The sequence below is a fragment of the Gymnoscopelus braueri genome (genome assembly GCF_963280865.1).
Source record: "Gymnoscopelus braueri genome assembly, chromosome: 8".
In the NCBI taxonomy this organism is placed as follows: domain Eukaryota; kingdom Metazoa; phylum Chordata; class Actinopteri; order Myctophiformes; family Myctophidae; genus Gymnoscopelus; species Gymnoscopelus braueri.
The window spans coordinates 15,778,813-15,802,547 of record NC_137609.1 but is presented as its reverse complement, the minus strand read 5'-3'; the positions used below and the strand labels follow the sequence as shown (position 1 = coordinate 15,802,547).

Genomic DNA, 23,735 nt, shown 5'->3' with positions numbered 1-23,735 from the left:
GGTACAGTTAGCATGACCATTCTATCTGTCGTAATTCCATGTCTATGAAAGAGTAACTGCACCCTCTACAGGTCAAATCATTACTTACAATGTGGCTTTGAACCCCAGCGTCCCTATTCTGGTGGGGCACTTTGTGCGTATTCTCTTTACTTATCTTAAGTATAGTTGTTTGACAATATTGACTTGAGGTAAGGTAACCTGTAAGCAACAACATATGAACTTGTTTCCATTCTTTAAAAACAATGCTTTGTTCAAATGAATACTTTTCAACCTCTACAATTTTGTATAACTTTTTATTACTGCACATTGTTCTGCAACATGTTTTAAATGCATTTACCGGGGATTCGTTTTCTGAGTTTGGTAAGCTATTTGCATTTTTCATACTTCAATTAATTAAAATGAATTAATGCGAAGATGACTTTTGATTTCCTAGAACTTCATATGTTGTGTATAAAATAAGAATAAGATGATATGGATAATATAAAAAAGAAACAGCTATATTATACATCAAAATTGTTTAAACTTAATGCTATGAAAACTCTATTGCCAGCTTTGATTGCATATCCACAAAACATGACGGACAATGTTATATCAAGGAAAATGTTTACTCTCATCTTGATCTTTTGCTGCTTTTTCTTGTGCACTGAGTGGAGACATTTGCACTTCAAAGGTTTTGTCAAATGAGGTGTAGTCCACCTGGAATGCCCCTTTCTCCAAAGAAATGCAGGACTCAAACCTGTGGCCCCACAGGATCTCATCCTTTGTGTAGGATGTCCTGGCTTGGCATGTCATTCCTGCAACACACATGAAGGAAACCATTTGTGATAACACATGAGCTTGTAGGTCTGCAATTTTTGAATTTAAAGAAAAATCAACAAAGTTTGACATTTTTTAACATGCTGTACATTTTAAATTAAATTAAATTGTGATATTATCAAACATAAATATCAAACATATCAGACATTTCCCAAAAGGAAATGCATGTATTGAATTCAGTCTGACAAGACAAAACATATCCCCACACTGGCAATAAGAATGAATGACCAGAGGGATGCCAAGGCAGAGGAGTGGACCCATCCCCCCCAGGAGTTCCATTTGTTAAGCCCAATACATGCTCCTTCCGACATTCAAACTTTTCTCTGTAAAGGGAGGAAATAATATAACTATACAAATTAACATCATTCCAAATTTCTGATGGGTTGTCTCAGACCTTTTTCTCACAACTCGTGCACCCCGTGGTCCTGACTTTCCGAACAAATTCGAAAAGCCTCTCCAAACCGGAAGATTTGTCGAATGTCGGAAGGAGCATGTACTGGCCTTCATGGGGATCATGAAAAAAAGCGCCTGACCAACCAACCTGATGCCTCCACAATGCCCTCCAGGATGACAATGATCTCGAACGTCTCCCTCTTCAGACGCTCCGCCCCCACCTCCCAGAAGGGGCTGCTCTTGTTGATGAAGTGGGTGATGGTCTGTGGCTCCACCAGCAGCAGCCTGTCTCCGCCCGTCTCGTAGCCCACGTTGATCTCGGACTGCTCGAGCGGAATGAACTCGCCCTCCTTGGTTTGCCTGGACTTGATCAGCTTGGCGCGGATCTTGGCGTCCACCATGTGACTCGCCCGCAGGTCGCCAATGCGGAAGTTCAAGCAGAGCTTCTCGTCCCGCTCCGATATGACGCAGTGCTTGCTGAAGATCAGCGTCTGGGCCCTCTGCTGCGGCCGGGAGATCTTGACGAACATGCAGCCCACCATGAGGGCGTCGATGATGGAGCCCAGGATGGACTGAGCCATGAGGAGCACCACGCCTTCTGGGCAGTTAGCCGTCACCATCCTGGAGCCGTAGCCAATAGTCCTCTGGCTTTCAACCGACAGGAGCAGGGCTGACAGGAAACCGTCCACGTTTTCAAAGCATCGCAGCCATTGTGGGTCATGGACGTGAGCCACGTCACCGCGCAGCCATGCATCCAGAAAGTAGACTGCAGCGAACGCCATCCAAGTGACAATGTAACACATGGTGAAGATGAAGAGGAACCAGCGGTACTGGAGGTCCACCAGTGTAGTGAAGATGTCCGACAGGAAGCGACTCTTGTCCTCGATGGGGCCCAGGTTGACCCTGCACTTGCCATCCTTGGTGACATAACGCTGTCGCTGATTGCTGGTGGTGCAGTGTGAAGGTCCCTGGTCATCACCTAGTAATTTACAACGTCGCTTGTGGGCTTTCTCGCCGCCCTCTGCAAAGCCATTGACACGGACATTGTTGCTACTGGTTGAGCCCCATCTGGAGGTGAAACGTTTGAGATGGCGGCCACGGTGCGATCGCGGAGGCTTTGGGGTCTCCTCTGGGGGTTCAGGTGGAGGTGCTTGAACATTGTAAAGGCAGGGAGCATCTTCATTAGTCAGGCCCTGAGAGGACTGATGGCCAGGAGGACTCTGGGTCTGGAGGGAAGATGATGGGAGTGGCGGGCAAGTGTCATTGCTGCCGTTGATGCTGAGGATGAGAGGGCCGTGTCCTGTGCTCATCATAGTGACCGTGGTTGATTTAGAAGCAACCTGAAGTTAAAAACACAAAACAGAAGCATCAAATATCATATATCATGACTTTACATAACTTCCGTATTGCTTTTACGTTACATGCAGACCACAAACACACACACACACACACACACACACACACACACACACACACACACACACACACACACACACACACACACACACACACACACACACACACACACACACACACACACACACACACACACACACATGCAGTACAATCACTCTCTTAGCTGAAAAGTAAACAGTTTGTACAAAAGACACATGAACAGTACCTTCTTAGAGTATGGAGTGTAGAGCACAGACTCTGGCAGTGGTCTTGGTAGATATGCCAGGAGATGTTTTGCTATGAGAGTCTTTGCAGGTGGAAAAGAGTATCTCCGAGGGTCGATGTTTAGAGGGTTAAGCCCATCGTGTTTGTTAAACGTTGTATCTTGGAGCGTCATATTGCTGCACATGGTAGTGGAGAGTATTTCTGAGATGCTTCAGATGACAGAATAAAATGCTGCCGACTCCAAAAGCTTCAGTCCTTTCTTCAACCAAGAAGTCATTGAATCGTAAAGATCCTTTACGTCATTCAGTTGTGGCAACAACAGCTGTAGAGGAGATATAGTAAACTTAAATCCTTCACTCCATCAGTACTACTTCTGCACTGAGGCTTTGTAGAAATTAAGTTTAGTACGTAATCACATGGGATCATGAAGGATGTACGGCCATACAAGTTCACACAGTTACTATACAGCAGTTGTTGAAAATCTGAAATAAATTCCAATGTGTCTGGTCTCCCATATTTGTTTTATACTTGCTGAGAGCTCAACTTCTACCTATGTTCTGTTAACCTTTGTCAGAAGCCACCTTGATAGATTTTTAACATACAAAAGTCAAACATTAGCCACTTACCCTATCTACTTCATTGACCTTATTTTCCCCTTTACACCAAATCTTAAAGCCGAAAATAGCCTATCTACAAGCTCACGTGTCCCATTGTGAGCTTGTAGATCAGGTATTTGCTGAATGTTCTCCCAGAATAAGGACGCTAGGGTTCCATGTGGTTAATAAACGTGGTGGTAAGGGTGCTACAAATGTTTTCCTGGGCCTCATTTCTCTTCAGTCCACTATGTGGTCTCCATCTGATGTTGTGGATCAATATCTCACGGTCTCAAGTCATGCTGAAACTTTGTACACATGAAGGGATTATCACTGATCCTCTAAATTAATCTGGGGAAAACCCAGGAACATGCTGATGGATTTGAGGAGATTAATGACTTTACTTGCCAGGCGGAAGGCTACATAATTGTTTTTGTCCAGACTCCAGATGCGCTCAAATTAACTCAGTCAGTTCTTAATGTTTTTTTTGTTGCTGTTAATGTGCTACATCACGCACTGTGCGCACAAGGTAGCAACAAGGACAGCAATTCAACTGGATGAGGTTAGATCATTCTGTGCTAAATTCCCCTTATATACGCTACTATATAACCACTTTTACAAGTTGTTAGCTAGTTTTGGATGCCCTCTCAAAGCCATGCCTCAGTTACTTGTGGATGAATGAATCTGAATAGATTTCTTTTTAGAATTGATCAAATTCCATTTTTTGCTCTGGTGAACTGTGGTTTTTGTGAGAGACCATAATGTCAAATGGATGCTGAATGATTAAATTCCCCTTTTCGATTAAACCTAGGGTTTCATTGGAAAGGAAAGTGTTCCAATTAAACCTAGAGTTTAATAGGAAAGCAGGCCGAAGAAAATGTTGCTTAAAACCTAAATAAGGAGGACTAAGTTAATGTGCATTGGTTGAACAATGGGCTATGGCTTTTTTTTTTCACTCATAGAAGTATTTACCGTTTCCAAGTTTGAATATCTTGAAATGATTTAGCCCTTGCACATCAAAGTAAAGAATACCTGTTCAAATATGAAAAGCCAAATTTAAATATTTAGAGGCTGTACTTGAGGATTGAAAGAGCCTCTCAAAACAATATAGGTATTGTAGGAACTATAAACATGATATTGCTTTATACTGTTTCAATAATTGTAGGATAAGAGTATATACTCTTTTTCTGAGCAGGCACATACAGTAAATAGTTTCAATCAACTGTTACATAGAATCTAGTGACACTGTTGTATGACAAAGTATAAATTAAGCTTAAAGTCTCTTGAATGAATCAAGGTAATTACTTATCATACCTCAGGAGAAAAATAACGGATGCCATCAGGGCTCAGCCTCCATATGTGAATTAGTGAGTGATGATCAACTGTTAGCATTTACTTAGATTTGTATGTGAAAAGCTGATGCTGTGTGGGCGTTCACACATAATGTCCATGCAACATTGGCAGGGCACAAGGCAAGCTGTGGTAGCTTCTATATATTCTGACCCCCGCCATCCTCTCTCTCCCACGACATCCATCTGATTGCACACACACATACTAAATACATGCAGTGTACACACACATACACCACACTCAGAGTCAGCTCCTAATCTATCTGCAGGTTTACAAGAGCCAAGCAACCAGGCAAGAACAGCTGAAGCATCGTGTGGGCATCAGAAATTTAAATCAAAAATATTAATAATCAATAGCAGTTGATTCACATGATAATTTATCACTGTAAGTGTATCAGTTATAAAGCAGGTTCAAGGCAGGTTCAAGGCACACCTGGTCCCAGATGACCTGAGGTCTGGATGGTTCGTGAATCATATCACATCACACAAGATCATAATTGTATTTTGGCCCAATGCTTCATAACCAACAGTAGCATTTTGAAATCAATTATTTGACAGACAGGGAGCTAGTGTAAAGATCTGAGAACTGTAGTGATATTCTCCTCTTGCATCAGTGGAATGCAGTATTTTGAATCAACTGCAGACATCTGATTGATTTTTTTAGGGAGACCTGTAAAGACACCACAACACTTTTTTTTTTTGAGTGAATACATTTGTATTTTGATCATTCTGTATGGTATTATGTTAATACAATATAACTAACATAATTGCGGTGGTTATATTTGGTCTCCCTGCTCTTCTATTGAGAAATTTAGATCCTGTGGTAGAGTATGACTACTACTGGTTGACTGCACTTGCATGGAGGACCCAGTTTTCAAATCTCCTGCCTGGATTATGCACAATTTATGGACATGATTGATGTCACAATACTGACCTCATAGCTGACTGACTCCAATGCTGTGTACCGAAACCTGAACACGCTGATCAGCGCGCTGTTTTTGGAATGCGTTGTCAGGACGATAGCCCAGCTACGCCTGGCAAGCTGATAAAGTGTGAAAAGCCACATTTTCTGCATGTATTATAGTACTCAACTGTACCAATCAGTATCATACTGTGTACTGTATAAATAGCAATAACTTTGCCTTTTATGAATGTCATCTTACTTGGTGCATACAAATATTGATGTCCTTGATATGATACTTAATTAAAAATGTCTGAAGTTTGGCACTGATAATAGCAAAATGAATGGATGGTCAATGGTCAGTAATGGTGGTGAGGGTATATATGATTGGATTATGCCCTCTTTGGTTTAATGGAAACACAAACTTTGCCCTTATGTTGCCCTATATTGGACATATAAAGTATACACACAATAATTATGATCAAGTGTATATATTTTGTTAGAAACATGTCCAGAATTAGCACATAATGAAAACTGTATGGCCCTAGAAAGTTTCTGATGCTTTGGGTTTATCAGCCCAAATGCATACTGTAGAATGTCAAGTCTAGTTACATTATGCAGATGTTGAAACCAACTGGGCTTGTAAAATGGGTCCCCTGCCAGAATATAAACCAACATGAGGTTCTTTAGTCAAAAATGACTATACATTATATTTATTAAACATTACTGCATGTTAAATATTCCTGTCAATTCCTAAATGAATAACCTGTAAACCACAAAATGGCTTGCAAGTCTATCACTACACAACTTGGTGCCACAGCAGCACAGCTGAAGGTCCAAGCTCAGTTGTAGATGTGCCGTATGTTAGCTATACAATATCCAGCCACTAGATGTCGCTCTTCACCTGCTGCTCCACAGTGACGCCAGTCAGACAGACTGAGCACTTGGCTAAGTTGCTTGGTGTTTACCATCAAAATCACTATTTCCAAACTGACTGGCAACCAGACTCCTGATCGCTGACGACAAAAATATGGTGTATTATAATAATAATCTTTATTTATATAGTAACTTTCTTGCTTGTACAAGTAAAATTAAATACAAGCTATGCTATTGGTTCACAAGCTGTGGGAACCAAGCAGATATCTGATATTACTGAGATAAACAGAACTTTCATCTGGGCCTGTCATTTTGTAATGACTAATTCAAAACCATATATATTTATTTATGTATGGGGGGGGGGGGGGGGGGGTGTAACATAACTTCACATTTCTTAAAACTATGTTTGTGTTATATTTATTATTAGCCTACATAAAATAATCAATAACTTTAATAAGCCTCCCTGTAGACTCTATAGGAGCAATTGCAGCTTGTATCCTGGAAAGGAATTACTAGTGTCATTATTGGGGCCTGTTCACTGAGATTTGCTATGTGGAAAAGAATGGTCGTTTTCCTATGTAATGTATTTTAATTAGCCGTTGTCCTTTGCCAGAGTGGAGAGCTTGTTGCATGGCAACACGGGCAAACACCAATGTTCCACCAATTTTGCCAAATCACGTTGTAACATCACCAGGCAATAGATTTGTGGTAGCCAATACATTTTTTATTACAATCAAAAACCAACTTGATGAAGAAAAAAAACACAGAGCCACAGTAAAGCAGACCGTCGTTTGCTGTATGGCAAATCTTGGTGTAAATTGGTCCTTATAGTTGACAACACTAACATGGGCATCGCACATTAGTGAAAATCTGCTGACGAACTAATAAGAGGCAAATGTACAGAAGATTCCCCAGATGTGGGGTAGATGCATCAATTATAGATTTTCTCACAATGAAAGGTGCAAGTATATTCTCCGTGTCATTTGTTGAAAGGAAGTGTCTATTTGGTTTCGTTGAAAGTGTCTCATTTGATTTTTGTTAGAGCAACAGCTCGTCTCTCCGTGTTCTGAAACAAGGCACGGACCAGGCTCTTCATCTCTGAACCGGAGAACTCCAAAGCCAAGGGCCCTTTGCCATCTGCCCACCTGCAGACAGTGCAACGAAAGACAATTCATTTGATCTACATACATACATACATACTGTAGATAGATTAACAAACCAGGCAAATATGACTAGGTTTATCCCCCACCAAATAAATAGTTGATCTTAAAAAAGTGCAATTGATTTTAATAATCAACTAAATCAAGTCTGATTGATCACCGGCCTACTTTATACGCCATACAGCGGTGTCGTGCAAAGATATCCAATCTACAAGCTCACATTGCGTTTATTGCATCGCATTGTAGAAGATCAGCTATTTGATATTTTTGAAAACCTTATTAGAATCTATTCTTTATTATTGATTAAATTGATTAGCTTTAATAACTGTCGCATCCACGGTGCTCACGTACATAAAACTGAGTGGCCTCTATTTTGAGGGCGGTAAACTGGCCAACTCAGCCAACTACTTACCAATATGTTCTACGTCATATCCTGTCCTTGTGGATCAACATTGTATAATGAAAACCAATAGACATTAGCCCATGGATGAAGGAAATGAATATGTCCGTTTGCTAATGAACGTAAGCGTCATTAGTTACCAATGATCACTGTTGCAAGTTGGTGAATAATGATGCTAGTCAGATTGCATCACAAAATCTGTGTATTCTTTCATGCCGCACATTGATCCAGGGAGGGAAAAAAAAAATCACAGCAGCCAAGTCACTCTTCCGGTTACTAACTGACATACAGGACTTTACCACAGGGTGGAGCTATAACACCTATTTTTTTCAGTTATATGACACATTGTTTAACATACTCATACTTTTTTCTTGGCTTTTAACCCATTAAGACCTGAGGCCGATTCTACAAAATGTCTTCTAAATCCTAACAGTTTTTTTTAATGCAAAAAATGATTAGGGGATGGATTGGTAGGAGGAGGTTCTTTTGGAAACGGCTCAGAGCAGCTCGTGGGTGAAAATTCTAAATTGTGAATCATGAAGGAGAACTAGTTCTAGTCATTCACTTTCCGGCTTGGCGCCATGCGCGACAAAATAGTATCGCACAGGGTGTGGGGCAATGCTTAAGAAGATAATAACCAATTCATTAGGCAAAATAATAAATTGTGTCTGAAAGCAAAAACCTTAAAAACAAGGTTATTATGAGTTATCTGGGGAAAGTAAGTCTGAAGAGTCGCGGTATGAGAACGGTTTTGAAGGATGGGAGGCTGGGGGGCTTTTTGGTGTGCTGTAAACCAGAGGTTCTCAAAGTGGGGTCCGGGGACTCCCAGGGGTCCTTGAGTGGGTTCCAGCGGGTCCGCCGCAAGATCAGAAACACAAAAAGGAGTTTCTGATGGGGGTCCACAGCCAAATACATAAACAGTTTCCATAGTCTTAGCCTTTTTTAGTGTTTTTTTTCCTAAATAAAGTTGATTTTCTTTTGTCGTTTTCTATTCCCCCATGTAAAGCGCCTTTGGGTACTTGGAATCATCAAATTATTGGCTTAGGAATGATGAGATAAAAACAAAAAAATATCCATGGGGTGACTAATCGATAGAAAAAAAGGCATTTTGGGGGTGAACTATCCCTTTAAAACAGCTTCCACCTCCTTACCTGTTGACAATCTCCTGGAGGTTGGCCGTCAGCACGATGACCAGCTCCTTGAAGGTGACCCACTTCTTCACGTAGACGGGCACCTCCTCCTGGTACTTCTTGTTCTTGCTCTCCTCGGCCAGAGGGATGAAGACCAGGGGACCTTCCTCGATGATGGTCTGGCACAGAGTGTGGAGGTGCTCTCCATCCTCTGAGGAGATATCCTACACAACAACAACAAAGATTAACCCATTAAGACCGGGAACGCATCTGTGTAACCAGTTTAACCATTATTTTACACTTTTTGGCTATCAAAAATAGCAGATATACAAGCTCATAGTGCGGCACAGAGTGAGCTTGTAGATCTGCTATTTTTGAAAAATCTTGACAATATCTGCACACTTTTGAATATATAAATGTTTTAAAGCAAAGATTGTTAACTCAAATCTTTGCTTCTGGGGGGTCCAAGCTTGTAGATCTGCTATTTCCACTATTTTTTTTAATGTTTGAAAATATATATGAAAACTTTTCAACATGGAAATGATTATGACGATTATGCAGAAAAAAAAATGCAATTATCTCAAATAATTGCGATTAGGAAATTATGTAATAATAACAAGGCCTACTTCTGATGAGATATCCTACACATAAAACAATAAAACCACAACCACATAGGTCAGACATTTTTGTAATCCATAGTGAACAGGCTTTTACATTTCTTTGAAATGAACATCACCCTAAATTTCAGCCATTTCCTGTTAACTTTGACTGCCAGAGTATTTTCATAATGTACTCACCCAGTGCCAAGCGATTTTCGAGCGATTTCCGTGTTTTTAGTAGTTTTAAAGTTGTCATAAAAGTTTAGATCCATATTTATTGATCGATTCACTGTGTGCAGGAGTCTCTGACTATTGCTCCGGATGCAAAACATTGCATACGGAGCTAGTGTCCCCTTCGCTACAGGCCGTTGGAAACATGCGTCTCCTCGGAAAAATGGACAAAAAAAAAGAGAACAGAGATACAGGCGAAAGAAAAAAAACTACAAACATGGAGTCGACGGGAACGGAATGACGTTATATTCATTATTTCCGTATCCGTTTGTGCTACAGTTTTACTGCTCCCTTCGGGTTCAAGATTAGACCGTGATCTTCTCTAAAATAACAATAATTACAAACGCGCGTCTAACGCGTCGACGGCTGAGTGGACAAAGTAGCAATTGACTCGATAACGCGTCGACGGCAGTCAAAGATGAAAACAGAGTACCATGAATTTACATAGCTGGCAGATATTTCTTGCAAATGCTCTATTCCATTTGTGTGTTTATTATTCATTATGCCTGATTTATGCTTGGCTGTGCGCCGTCATGCTCTGAAAATAACAAATCTACAAGCTCACAATGTCACGCTGTGCCGTGTTGAACTTGTAGATCAGCTATTATTCGTGCACGCCACTGCAGCAAAGCAAAGTATAAATCACCCTTTAGGATTCGCATTAACCCATTAAGACCTGGAACGCATCTGTGTCATTTTAGATTTCTTTGGCTATTCAAAAATAGTAAATCTACAAGCTCATAGAGCGGCATTCGGTGCCGCGCTATGAGCTTCTAGATCTGCTATTTTTGAAAAATTGTGAAAATGTGTTCAAATCTTTGAACATAATAAAAAACGTTGAAAATAATATCTTTTTCAAAAAACATTTTCAGTGAAAAAATCTGCAAATGAGACAAGAAAAAAAAAAACCTCTAGCATCATGATTTTAGCGATGACTTCTGAGATGGCAGAGTTGAGGAGAGTCCCCATAGCTTTACAGTAGATGTTGACTGGTAGGACATCTTGCCACACTGTGCCCAGTTGTTTCAATTGGTGAATAACCTGCAATTAAAAATGACCATCAGCACCATCAACAAGCAGCTTGACTCATTCTGAATTCATTCATACCTAACAACAACATAAAGCTGTCCTTTGCATGGCATTACCAGGAGGTCTCAGGATTGTAATATTCAATCAATCACACATCTTAAAACTGACTAAATATATATTTGTCATTATCATAGAGCATGCACATTCACTCTATCAGTACAGGCGCAAGTCAAGTCCCCACTCTGTTAACTCTTTGACTGCCAGAGTATTTTCATAAAGTACTCCCCCAGTGCCAGCAATTTGTGTTTTTTAGTTTTGTTATTTTGGTAATTAATTTCCATATAAACTGTCCAAGTTGGACTTTTGAACTCATACGATCACCCACCACTAGAGAGCAGCACATAGCCATCTTCATCAGCTTGATCACTCACTGGCCCTGTTCACAGCCAGTGCAATTGTCAAATACATGAATCCGGATGTGAAGTCGTCACAGATTCTCTGATCGGCGAAAATTACGATGTGATACACGACGGCGATGACTGATCGTCACCCAGACCATAGATTATAGAAGAGAACCTGTCCGTTTGTTTGTTATACCATGTGAAAAACCGTTTGTTTACCTATTATGGACGGGGAAACCTATTATGACCGGGGAAAAAAATCAAAAACCGGAAACGGAATCCAGGTCATGAAACCGGATGCAGATGAAGTAAGTGGAACTCGAAAATAACATTGAATATTAAGCAGCATAGCGCAATCAGAGATTAAACAATGAACGCGCGTCCAGCGCGTCGAACGCGTCGACGGCCAACTGGACAAAGTAGCTATTGACGCGTTATCGCGTCAAGGGCAGTCAAAGAGTTAATTGCTCGCACTATTTATTGCAGTTTATTGTGAGGATCAACATTTTGATTTATCTGGATGAAATAAATAAAACAGTAGTCTGAAAATTAACACATATGACCATCTCTTCTTTTCTGACAATCACCAACACTTTTGAATGTGCTTACAAATAAAACTGGAAGCTTATAAGCAATTAATGGCATCCATTTACCTGTCTGACTGCCTTGCTGGCTGCTGTGTAATTGTCCTCATAATCCAGATTAGAGAAGTTACGAGCAGTAGATAGTCTCTCTAGCATCTCAGCCTTTTGGACATTCATCTGGGCTAGGAAGCACTGGGCACCTGGCAGATCAACAAGATACGCAAGAAGAATTTCAGAATCCTTTGATGGCCTTTGATGCCTTTGATGAGTGGATTTTTCTTTGTTGGCGTGATAACTTGCTAAAGAATGCATTGACCATTTACCCCGTCATATGTTGACTAGGGTTCTTCCACTTTGTAAGTTGCTCTGGATAAGAGTGTCTGCTAAATGCCTACATTGTACGGTAAACTGTTTTAAATTGTTGACATGTGCTGGAAATAAAATAAAAAAGTGAAGCTGCACAGCATCAAAGAAATCGGACGAAACAACAGTTAAAATAATAATAATTCTATCTTTCTTCAATGTTCTTCAGGTCATGACGGCCTGAAACATCAGCTCTTTAGTGCATTTTTGTACCGTCTAGATTTTTCAATTGCACCTAATACCTTAGGTATGATCATATTCTGGGGCATTTTGTGTTGAAAATAAACACTTAAGCAAAAAAAAACTCCACGTCAATTTGAGCAGGGCAAAGACTAAGTATCTACATGTCATGGGATGCCCCAAACAAAGCCGATTACACTACTCCACAGAATCTCTCACTTGTTGTTCCCACATTTTTTGCTAGTAAGTCATTTCATTTTTAGATTTAGCAACCGTATCATTGCTTATTTACCAAGTCTCCTGAAACTGGGTACCATGTCAACAAAGGTGGCAACCCCTTCGCTGAGAGGCTGCAGATGGGGCTTGAACTGGTGGCCCAGAGTCAGCAAGTTGTGGGCTATATACATGCAGTTGTTGTGCTGGATGGCTGCCAGGTGGGGGAACTTGAGCAGGTTCTCTCTACAATGGGGAAAACAAAGAATGAATGTGACACTCTCTGGAGGAAAGCCTTTTTCTTAGTAATGATACTACTGTAGATATACTGATCCTCACTTATGATAGGTTGGAACAACATCGTAGAACAGCTGGAATATGTTCCTCACGGTGAAAAATAGTTGTGTGGCACTGAGAAAAAAAGACACAAAAGAAGGATTAACGCTGAAACAAATTCAAAATGTTGAGTATAGAAAGATTTAATTGTATTCTATTTTTTGTTTTAAAGAGGGATATCCATGTCTTCTATCCATGCCAAGCCAATCTACATTTATTTTTCACACTTCAGCATAGATAGACGTTGAAAATAGGGCTGGGCAATATTGACAAAATTAAGTATCACAAAATACCTCGATGTTGTGACGATAATATCATATTGTGACAATAATATATTTATTTTGCTAAAATAGCAGCTCTACAAGCTCAAAACGCATGATGTGACGTTTTACGAGTTTGTAGATAGCCCATTTTCATTTTTTTTGATAATTAAGTATAAAAGCAGGAAAATACAACACTTATGCCATATCATCATGATATTAACACATTGGGTGCCAGAGGTTTATTAAAATATTATACGTTGAGTGCCTGCATTTCTTCCATCCACTTGCGTTATACGTTTCGTGCTGCAGAAGCCCCGACGCGGAAGTGCATGTAAACAAAGCGTGCGTGCGAGACGGCGGAGGGTCCCGACTAACGCCTGGAACAATAATATTTCCAACGCGATCCTCCATTGCAGCGTGATCGCCGATCGGAAACGGCTCGTTTCCACCACATTAAAAAGAAATGGAGATATTAAGCTTTTAGTCAAGGAGATAACATTGAAAACGCCGACCGGAAGGATTTTTGACATGGAGCCTCATCCAGCCTCTTCTTCTCAGAAACTCCTTGGGTGATGTCAAAGTTTCGTTTTAGCGCCCCACGTGGGCCACTCGTATAAAAATAGAATTGGGTCAAAAACGGTCCGGACCGTTTTCGGCACTTCTCGTTTGGACCCTCAAAAACGGTCCGGACCGTTTTTGGCATTCAATGTGTTAAGATATCCAAAATCACAATCAATATTTAATCACGATATCGATATATTGTGTGGCCCTAGTGTAAAAGCATAGCTTACCAAGAAGAAGAGCTTCCCACAGCCTCACACAGAGTGTTCAGGGCCAGTTCCATGAGTTGCTGGACAGACTCGCTGATGCGACAGGCTGGCATACACATGGTTTTATCTGATAGCTGCTTGGCATTCTCCAGGCTCATCTCATCCCTGGGGACCTTCTTCTCCTGCTTGATTTTGATGCCTGAAGCTAGTTTTGGTAGCTTAGGAATGGCCAGCTTGGAATCCGGTGTGATCTGACAGTGGTTGAGACGATGACATAACATGTAATAAAAGGGATACAACAGATGATCATAGTATTGATTTAATCGAATATAAAGAATAATTGATTTTAATACAATAATCTTTTTTTCTTTTCTTGAACACAGCAAAAATAGCAAACCTAGATCTACAAACTCGTGTTACACGTTGTGATCTTGTAGATTGGCTATTTTTGCGCAAGACTTGTACGACGAAGTATAAAATAGGGCTTAATCAGACAAATCGATTTACATTACAAAAATCGATTACACTTTTTGCATCGATTCGATAAAGTATTTTAATAAAATGCAATTTGATAATTCAATCAATCGAATAATAATCAAAAGGATGTTGAAGTAATCAATAGAATAATTGCTAAGGAAACTATCGACAGTTGCTGTCTCACTGTAATATTATTTGCACCATCTATGGGCAAATGGCTACAGTTTGCATGCAAAACCAAGATAATTACAGCAGATTTGATGAAATTAGCTTTTTAAGTACAGTATACAAACTAAACATACTCTGACAGTGTTGTGCATCTTGGAAGTCATGAGTTTGCGCGCCGCCACAATGACATCCCTGCACTTCTTGCTGGCAAAGTGACAGTTGACGTCTCTTGCATACTTGAGCAGCTCTGTGGAATCACCTTGCAGGTACTGCATCTCCTTTAGGGACTTCTCAAACTCCTCCGTCTCCTTGATCACCTTTAGCATATACAAAACAAACAAAGGAAGACGTCATCAGCACACACCAATCTGTTTTATGTCCACACAGAAAGCGTTTTATGTGCTGCCAGTGCCTGACTGCCATGCATGTCTACGGTAAAGACTTCCCAGTGGCCAAGCATCGCTCTCCAACGTCCTGCATTATTTGGCAGAGTGCTCTGTGCGCTTTGAGCAGAAAATAATTGAACTTTTCATCAGTTTGATCCTCCAGGTCTGGTCCTATGCAGCCTGGTGTTTACCGTTGTTTCAGCTAGGCTATTTATGCTAATGAAGGCTGATGACACATCGTTCAAGCACAGCAACGGTCGATAGGTTCGAACGTTGCGGGTGTCAATGAACGCCTCATGCTAACGCTCTGGGCATATCCAAATCAGCAAGAAAAACAAATACACATTAATCTTACATGACATTCGCCAGTGTTCTTTACCTGTGATCCTATACGTTATCTACTACACCAGTGGTCGGCAAGTAAGTTTGGCCTCGGCACAATTCTTTTCTAAGGCATTGGATGGCAGGCTAGAACATACAAAAACTCCCTCCTGTCACACCGTACAACATCATATTATTATAAAATAGCAGATTTAAATGTTTTAAATTGGGCACATATGCGTTCATCCTACATGACTTTGACAATGCAAAGCTGCAGTGTTATCTGCAACAAAGTTGTCTGCTTGCAAGGAATATAATTTTAGACGGCATCACAATACAAACATGGCACCAGTGATCTTTCAACCTAAGACAGAGGCACAAAAGCGCAAGATTGAAGCACTGACTGCAGGTATGTGCACAGCAGCAGGGACCTACTTTTTTTTCACACCGTTCAGCGCCACATTGTACCCACTGCTTGATTGTCTGTGTTCCCTTTCAACATGGATAAATGTTTAAGCATTCATCAGATGGGATTTTTTTATTTTCTGAGCTCTCCGCCAAGAAATGCTGGACATCAAGAGCGCTGAAGAATTGCATTGGCAGAAAGGTGCAGGCAGCTAAAAAAAATGCTTTCTGTAAACCCGGACCCTATATATATAGCTCAAAATGCCAAACACCCCCATATTGATAGATATTTGGCCGCAGACCCCCATCTGACAATGTTTTGTGCCAGGGAAGAGAAGATTTGTGTTGGAAAAATGCAACAACAAAGAAAGCTACGTTATTCAAAAGTTTCCAAACATTTTCAAAGAATGTCAGATGTACAATCAACAGATCTTCAATCTTGTAGATACGCTATTTTTGAATAATCTGACAGGCCAGACATTATTGCTGCAGGGCCAGTTTGACCACTGTACTACACGTTATGGTGTGCAGTTCAATCCATACCGTACTGTAATTGTCCAGCTGGCTGCTGTTGGTGGGGATGGAGTAGAGGAGACACTCGTGGATGATACAGTGGGACATTTCCTCCCAGATGAGCTCACCCAGGATCACCGACAGCTTCTTCTCACCAACCGACACATCTGAGAGAAAAGGAAAGACATTCCACATCTTTTGTTGACATTCAAGGACAAAACATAATGGATTTCTAGGACTGTCATCGACTAAGGAAATTATTAGTTGACTAAAAGTCAAGGATTTGACTGACTAATCGATTAGGTGATTTAATACAGTGTTTCTCAAACATTTTAGCTCGAGACCCAAAAGATACATTTGGTCTCTCCCCAGGACCCAAACTTAATGAACCACTAAAGCCCTATTTAGTAGTGAAAATAGCAGATCTACAAGCTCACAACGCATCATATGGCGACGTGTTGTGAGCTTGTAGATTTTCACTATTTAAGGGTTTTTTAATGGATTTTTCATCTTTACATTTATTACAAAGAAAATACAAAGAATTGTACACTTACTCATGACCCGTGAGTAAAGGCCTTTGCAGACAGGGTGCGATTTTTCACACGGAAAAAACGGACACTATCATTTTTTAAATGAACACAAGGTTTTCAATGACCTCATGCACACCGGCTCCGAATTTACCGTGCGGCGATGCGATGCGGCGATGCGTTTTTTTTCTCCAATCGAACCCAGTTCGATTCGTGCGTTTTTCCGCATGCGGTAAAAACTGATTGACTAATCGCACCCTGTCTGCAAAGGCCTTAAGGGTCCGCGACCAACAAATGGGTCCCGACCCGGAGTTTGGTAAACAACAGTGATTTAATAGACTAGATTAGAGACACATGAACGAGCCATACCTAGCAGGTGTGAATGCAGTGTTCTGAGCACCAACAGGAGCTTGGTGTAGACTTGCGAGGGACTTGAGTGCTCCATGTTGCTTTGCTCCGAATTTTCTAGGGCCAGGATTGTACCTTCACCCTGTTGCTCCCTTACGGTCACCGACAGGGAAGGGTACATCACTAGTGGCTTCAGCATGTACTTCAACAGCACCTGACCTGAGGGACAAGTGAAACAAAAATAACGTGGAAACGTATTTCAGACAAGTATAGGCCTGTGATAATTAGGGCTGTCACGATTACAAATTTAAGTTGACGATTAATTGTCACTCAAATAATTGCGATTAACGATTTAATTGTGTGTATGGCATTGAACATTGGAACATATGAAGCCTTTTAGGCTTAGTAATAAAAAAATCGCACAGCCTGGGCAGATTTGACAAATAACTGAAATATACTAAGAAATTATTGACATATTTGATCATTTTTATACAAAGCTGAAATAGCTGATCTACAAGCTTAGTTGTAAGCTTGTAGATCAGCTATTTCAGCTTTTTTTTATATTTGAAAATGTGTGAAAATCTTTCAACATGGAAACGATGATGATGATTATGCAAAAATAATGATCTCAAGATAATTGCGATTTGACGATTATGTAATAATTGTGACAGGCCTTAGTCACAAGTATTACATAATCGTCTAATCGCAATTATTTGACATTTTCTAATCAATTTGAATAACTTAGATCAGGGCTTAATGTAACCGTTAGGCCTTACTGAAAAGTTTGATCTTGTGCTGGAGGTCTCCCTGCATGGCTAGAGCTTGGAGAACATAGCAGAGCAGAGCAGGAGGGCCCTGCTGCTCTTCATCCTTACTGCATCCCAGAGTCAGGTGGAGCGCCGTCTTCACAAAGGAGTTCATTCCCATCGACTCTGTTATGAGATACAGTAACGCATCAATGCTCTCACCATTATGAGCCTTTCGATAGGATTCCCACACATAACATTCTATAACTTTTTATCTAATGGTTACCTGTCAAATCACTACATTTCAAATCAATGTGTCTTTGTGTAATAGAAAGGAAATGTTGTACAGTACATGTTATTGTATGCAAACCATCTGCTTTCAATGACCCATTAAAATTCCAAAGGATGCTTTATTTGAAAATATTGAAAATATAGTCACAGTATATTACAACAACAACACCACCACCACCACCATCTCTGTTATCCGGGAGGAGGTCTCACCTTTAGAGGAAGGCAGTTTCCACTTGGCTAATTTCTTCCACTCCTCCCCCAGCTGGTAGATGAAGTTCTCTCTCTGAACAACCAGCTCAGATCTGAGTGCACACAGCAGGGGCAGGTCTGTACTCTTCCATGTCTTCAGAGCATCCACACTGCCTCTTACCTAGGAACAGTGCAACAGCAAATATGGGGAAAGTCTATTCAGTCTATTCATTTCCCAACCAATAAATACAAATCAGGCAATGCCTCAACTGAAAAGGCTTCAGAAAACGTTGATTTGAATTTACAAAACAAATTAAATTTGGCTGCAAGGTTTAAGTATGACTCTTACCCTTTCTAAGTGTTTGGCTGCTTTCACGTAGTTCTTCTCCTGTAGGGATTTGCCAAAATCGTCCATTGCACTGTGAAACTGAGACAAATGTTAAATATGACAGTTGTGAGAATGCATGCATGTAGCATACTGTACACGGACAAATATATCACCGATTTTAGGCATGCATGATTTTGTTTTGCAGATGGTTTTACTTGTTAGCAGTTAAGCTGAAGGAAAGCTAGCTTACTGATGGTTAGCATAACATCTTGTTTTTTTCACAATGAAAGGTATATAATTTTGAAAGTTTGCTTTTGCAATCGCTACAGTCTGCTTATCTGTCTCTGTGTCTAAATAAAATAACTTGGGAAATAAAAAATTAAACAAATCAGAACGGATGGGTAGGTTTTCATCAATCTTGGTGGGGAGGCTGCACCGAAGACATGATTGAAAAGGTCAAGGTCACCATAAAAATGACATTAAATCTGTCATATCTCAGGCACAGATGATATTAGTTTTGGGTTGAAAAGGTCAAGGTCAGAATCAATCTGTCATATCTCAGGAAGGGACTGGGGATAGCCTACTGTATAATTCCATGTGTGACCAAAGCCGACCATAAACAAACAGATTTATCAATCAACCAAGGTGTTGCATAGCAAGAGATGTTGGTGGGGGCAGGGTTAGCACCCCAAGTTGTTTTTCATTGCTAGATTCAGAAATGCTCATTTTTTTTTTGTGTAGGTCTGCACACGACTCGCTGTACGGCGAAGTATAACTCGAGCTTAAAGGACTGGGGAGCTGTTCTCAAATTATTGCTCTTCTACCGCAAATATATTGTCAATCAGCGATTTTTGGGCCGACAGGAATATTTTGGCATATCGCCCAAACTTCAACGTTAGAATGTTTGCCTATAATAACAAGCCCGAAATAGTATGTCAGAGGTGTAAAGTGGCTAATGGAAAGTCACATTGTACCTCTTTTAGATGTCCCAGCATTGTGATAATGACAGTGTTTCTCTGCAGCTGCTGCTTGAGCTTCTCATACTCAGCCACATTCACATGGATGTTCTTCAGCACCTGTGTCCAAGGGCACACAGATAAAAAACACATTATCAGTACTCAGCTTGTGCAATAGGGCTGTCAACTGAGTCCAGAAATTGCATTTGCCTTCCGGTCTTAAAAATTACCCAATTGTCTAATTTATATTTGATATTTGCTTAGAAGATTGTGCACATAATGCATGTAATGTTAGAACTGGTCAGTACTGTTATATCCACATCCGTCGCCACGCCAGTGTCAAACACAAGCTTAGGCAACATTAACTAATATTAATTTCATGTTGTCTCAGAGTTTAATGGAGAAATAAATGATTGCTTACTCAAATGATGTCATACATAACATTTGAATAGTAGCCCATTTCAATAATGACTCATGTAGCCTACCGCACTGTAAGAGACAGTGCGCTTGAGCATGGATACTCCAGGCTGGTTGGCAACAATAAAGACAGTGTACAAACTGATGAGCCAGTGATGTCACCGTCATGCGGAAGACTCATGGAGCCCTTCACCAGTAATCCATGGCCTCTTTTGTCGGTTGTTAAAGGCCGTCAGCGTGCACTGCTTTGGTTGAATTGACATTATAAAACATTGAGCGGCAGCCATGCCCACTAATCGAATATATACATTTTTACAATCGTTTGCCACCCCCCAGTCAACGATTATTTGACAGCCCTATTATGTAATCAAACTAGTAGTGTGCTTGAGTTTTGAATTGCCAATTCGACACAGATTTAATGTGTGTCTAAGTAGAGAGAGACAGAGACAGAGAGAGACAGACAGAGAGAGCCAGAGAGACAGACAGAGAGAGCCAGAGAGACAGACAGAGAGAGCCAGAGAGACAGACAGAGAGAGAGGCTTATGCATCAGGGAAATGTAGGTACCGTCAAGGAGAAATACTCCCTTTTCCAAAACAAAAAAGCTGTTTCCTATTCATAGCGTATTATGCTGTAGCCTAGGAACTGGCCAAATCACCACAACAATACAAAGTACATTTATGGAGTCATACTTAAAATATGTGACTAGATGAGCAACAAATGTCTTGTTCTTCATACGCATCTAGCAAACCACATTTCTACCAATGTAATAATACTAACACTTACCTCAGTGTCAATGCAAGTTTTAAGAACATCAATTTCTTTGGAAGCATCATTGACCTGCCCCATGAGATCCTCAGACCCTTGTAGACTAGGCAGGAACTCGATATATCTTTTGTTGATCATGTCACATACTTCTTCCTATTGGAATGCAGGGGAAAGCAATTCAAACAGGTGTTTTTGTTGCCATACCTTATTTTCTGAGTCGACTGTAGAGGCCATTGTAGTTTGTGTTTACTGTTTATTGTGTTTATAAGCTGTGCAGGTATTTGACTATGTTTGGCTTATAACAGTGGCTCTCAAACGTTTTTTATTTCAATGACCCCATATTTCAGAGAGTATACAAATGGAAGCAAATAGACTGGTAAGGGTCCATTTGTATACTCTCAAGAGTCATTTTGGAACCCTCTCAAGGAACCCTGAGGGTCCCTGGGCCCCACAGAGAACCACCGGCATACAGCATAAGTAGTTTCAGCCCACAAACAATATGCTGTTGTTGTATTGTATGACAGTAACTGACAGTCAACAAACAACACCAAACAAAACAGATGTGCTGAAACTGGCTGTGTGTGTCGCTTGCCAAAACGAACAGATCTACAAACTAACAAACAGTTCTTTCTGGGCTGGCAAAGCGACACCCGGCCGTGACTCTCATGTGATGGAGCTTAAATTAAGCTTCAACAACTGAACTTAGCCTTGTTTTATATTTCGCCTTTTCAAAATTATAGCTGATCTACAAGCTCAGCGACAGGCAGTGAACTTGAATATCTGCCATTTGGGGGGGGGAAATCGCCATAAGTATTATCTTCCCCAAAGTGATAAGTTGTTGACAGTGGTGGAAAGTAACTACATGAAAGTACTGTACTTACCATTTTGATGTACTTTTACTTTACTGGAGTATTTCCAATTCTCAATACTTTGTATACTTCTACTCCACTCTACATCTCAGAGGCAAACATTGTACTTTTACTCCTCTACAATTATTTGAAAACTTTAGTTACTATTTACTTTGTAAAGCATACATTAAGCACTTCAGCCATGGCCATTTTCAAATGATTTTTTACACATTTGCAAACGGGATATTGTGCATAATGAGTACTTTTAGTACTTAAGTACATTTTTTACACTCCAATACTTTTGTACTTTTACTCAAGTCAATTTTGAATTCCGGGCCTTTACTTGTAACAGAGTATTTCTAAATTGCAGAATTGATACAAGTAAAACATTTGAGTACTTTTTCCACCACTGGTTGTTTGTTGACAGCTGCCAAGCTTGTTGGATGCTGTTAGCATGGCTAACGCTAATGAACTAACGCAACAAGATGTTCTGAGGCCAAATCAGAAAGTCTCGTTGTGTTGTTGTCACCCCCCCCCGTACGTATACACGGTATTATGATACCGGTAGGTCCATGTTACACACAAACATTTAGACTTCAAGACCACCACCATCACATTTCTACTAGCTAAAGCCCCATTAGGAAGCTCTCCCTCCACTGTATAGCTCCGAGACGATCGAGGTCCCACTGCGTCGGGTGGCAGCAGAGTGCGACACCGGCGAATGGTGGCCAATATTGTAGATTTTTCGTACATTTTTCCGCACATCGTATCCTAAAAGTGAAGGTATTCTCCCCTGCTCTCAGATGTTTTACATTTTAGCGGTAAAGAACATGTAACCAACGGGTTGAAAAAAGCGTTTAAATCACTTTTTCAGTCAGCCTGTGCTATGTTTTCACAATGCAACCTTACGGAAGCAGTACAGCGCTTGCGGACAGGGATTGACTGGCCACAGTCTGAATAAAAAAGTGGTTTAAACGCTTGTTTCAACCCGTCGGTAAAAATGTCTTGGCCGCTAAAATGTAAAACATCTGAGAGCAGGGGGGACGACCTTTGCTTTTTGGATACGATGTGCGAAAAAAAGGTAAGAATCAACAATATTAGCCACCGTTCGCTGGTGTCGCACTCTGCCGGTCTTCTCGGAGCTATACAGCGGAGGGAGAGGTTCCGATTGGAGCTACTTCTAGCCATAGCAGCTAGCTAATGCTAACTTTACCTTGGTACCCTCCACTCTGCGTGACAACCTGCTTATCTTGGTGGACAAGTCTTCTTTCTCCAGCTTCCCAGAGCTGGCCAGGACCTCTGTGACGAAGGACGCCATGTTGTTGTGTCCAACAAGTTCATTCAAATGAGTCAATGACTAGACGTGTTCTGTTGTGTTCTGTTCTCTGCTGTCTGCTCTGTGTGTGCAGTGGCTGGCAGACAGTGCCTTCTTCTTCTTCTTCTTCTTTTTATTTTACGGCGGTTGGCAACCAGTTTTTGGTGCAAGTGCAACAGTGCCTTCTTCTTCTTCTTCTTTGGTTTTATGGCGGCGGCAGACAGTGCCACATCAGTGTTGCCAGATTTACGAGAGAAATAAGCAACTAGGTCTATGAAAACAAGCCCAAAAGAAGCCACATGAGCGCTCCTATTTACATTGGCTATTTGAAAATAGCCGAGCTCACAATACGTCGCTGCTATTTTTTATGGAAAATATTGGGGGGGAAATGTAGGAATATTTTCAAATTCACAAAATATTCTCAGAAGGTTGGGTCTAGTCTCTAGTACAAATAAATATTAATCTGGGGGACGGGGTCCTTGACATGAAAAGGTTTAAGAACCACTACATTTTAGAAACAAGCCCAA

At 40.7% G+C, this 23,735-nt stretch overlaps 2 protein-coding genes across 3 annotated transcripts; both read right to left on the bottom strand.

Moving 5' to 3' along the window:
- Positions 1-591: 591 nt before the first annotated feature.
- LOC308090700 (G protein-activated inward rectifier potassium channel 3-like) lies at positions 592-2,522 on the bottom strand (the record flags this gene model as incomplete). The annotated part of the gene is made up of 2 exons (XM_080435965.1): positions 592-794; positions 1,358-2,522. 2 exons carry the CDS (start codon positions 2,520-2,522, stop codon positions 592-594), a joined length of 1,368 nt encoding a protein of 455 aa, XP_080292091.1.
- A 4,728-nt stretch (positions 2,523-7,250) lies between these two features.
- LOC308089785 (centromere/kinetochore protein zw10 homolog) lies at positions 7,251-23,409 on the bottom strand. Of its 2 annotated transcripts, XM_080434706.1 has the most exons (17): positions 23,107-23,409; positions 21,064-21,198; positions 19,881-19,982; positions 18,928-19,005; positions 18,600-18,759; positions 18,129-18,284; positions 17,374-17,571; positions 16,508-16,644; positions 14,987-15,169; positions 14,229-14,458; positions 13,178-13,249; positions 12,918-13,084; positions 12,152-12,282; positions 10,978-11,109; positions 9,865-9,879; positions 9,260-9,447; positions 7,251-7,693 (listed from the first exon to the last, which is right to left on the bottom strand). In XM_080434706.1, the coding sequence occupies exons 1-17, from the start codon at positions 23,209-23,211 to the stop codon at positions 7,573-7,575; spliced, it is 2,310 nt and encodes a 769-aa protein (XP_080290832.1). In that variant the 5' UTR covers positions 23,212-23,409; the 3' UTR covers positions 7,251-7,572. The 2 variants fall into 2 exon arrangements, with proteins under 2 accessions (XP_080290832.1, XP_080290831.1); XM_080434705.1 differs by lacking the exon at positions 9,865-9,879 and having other exon boundaries at positions 9,260-9,462; positions 23,107-23,406.
- Between the last annotated feature and the right edge of the window lie 326 nt (positions 23,410-23,735).

Excerpts from the sequence above, each read along its gene's own strand:
- LOC308089785 (XM_080434706.1), bottom strand. The coding sequence starts at position 23,211 with ATGGCGTCCTTCGTCACAGAGGTCCTGGCCAGCTCTGGGAAGCTGGAG. Across the intron at positions 18,285-18,599 it reads GAAACTGCCTTCCTCTAAAG|AGTCGATGGGAATGAACTCC; the intron begins GTGAGACCTCCT and ends ATCTCATAACAG. Across the intron at positions 14,459-14,986 it reads AGATGCACAACACTGTCAGA|ATCACACCGGATTCCAAGCT; the intron begins GTATGTTTAGTT and ends AACCACTGTCAG.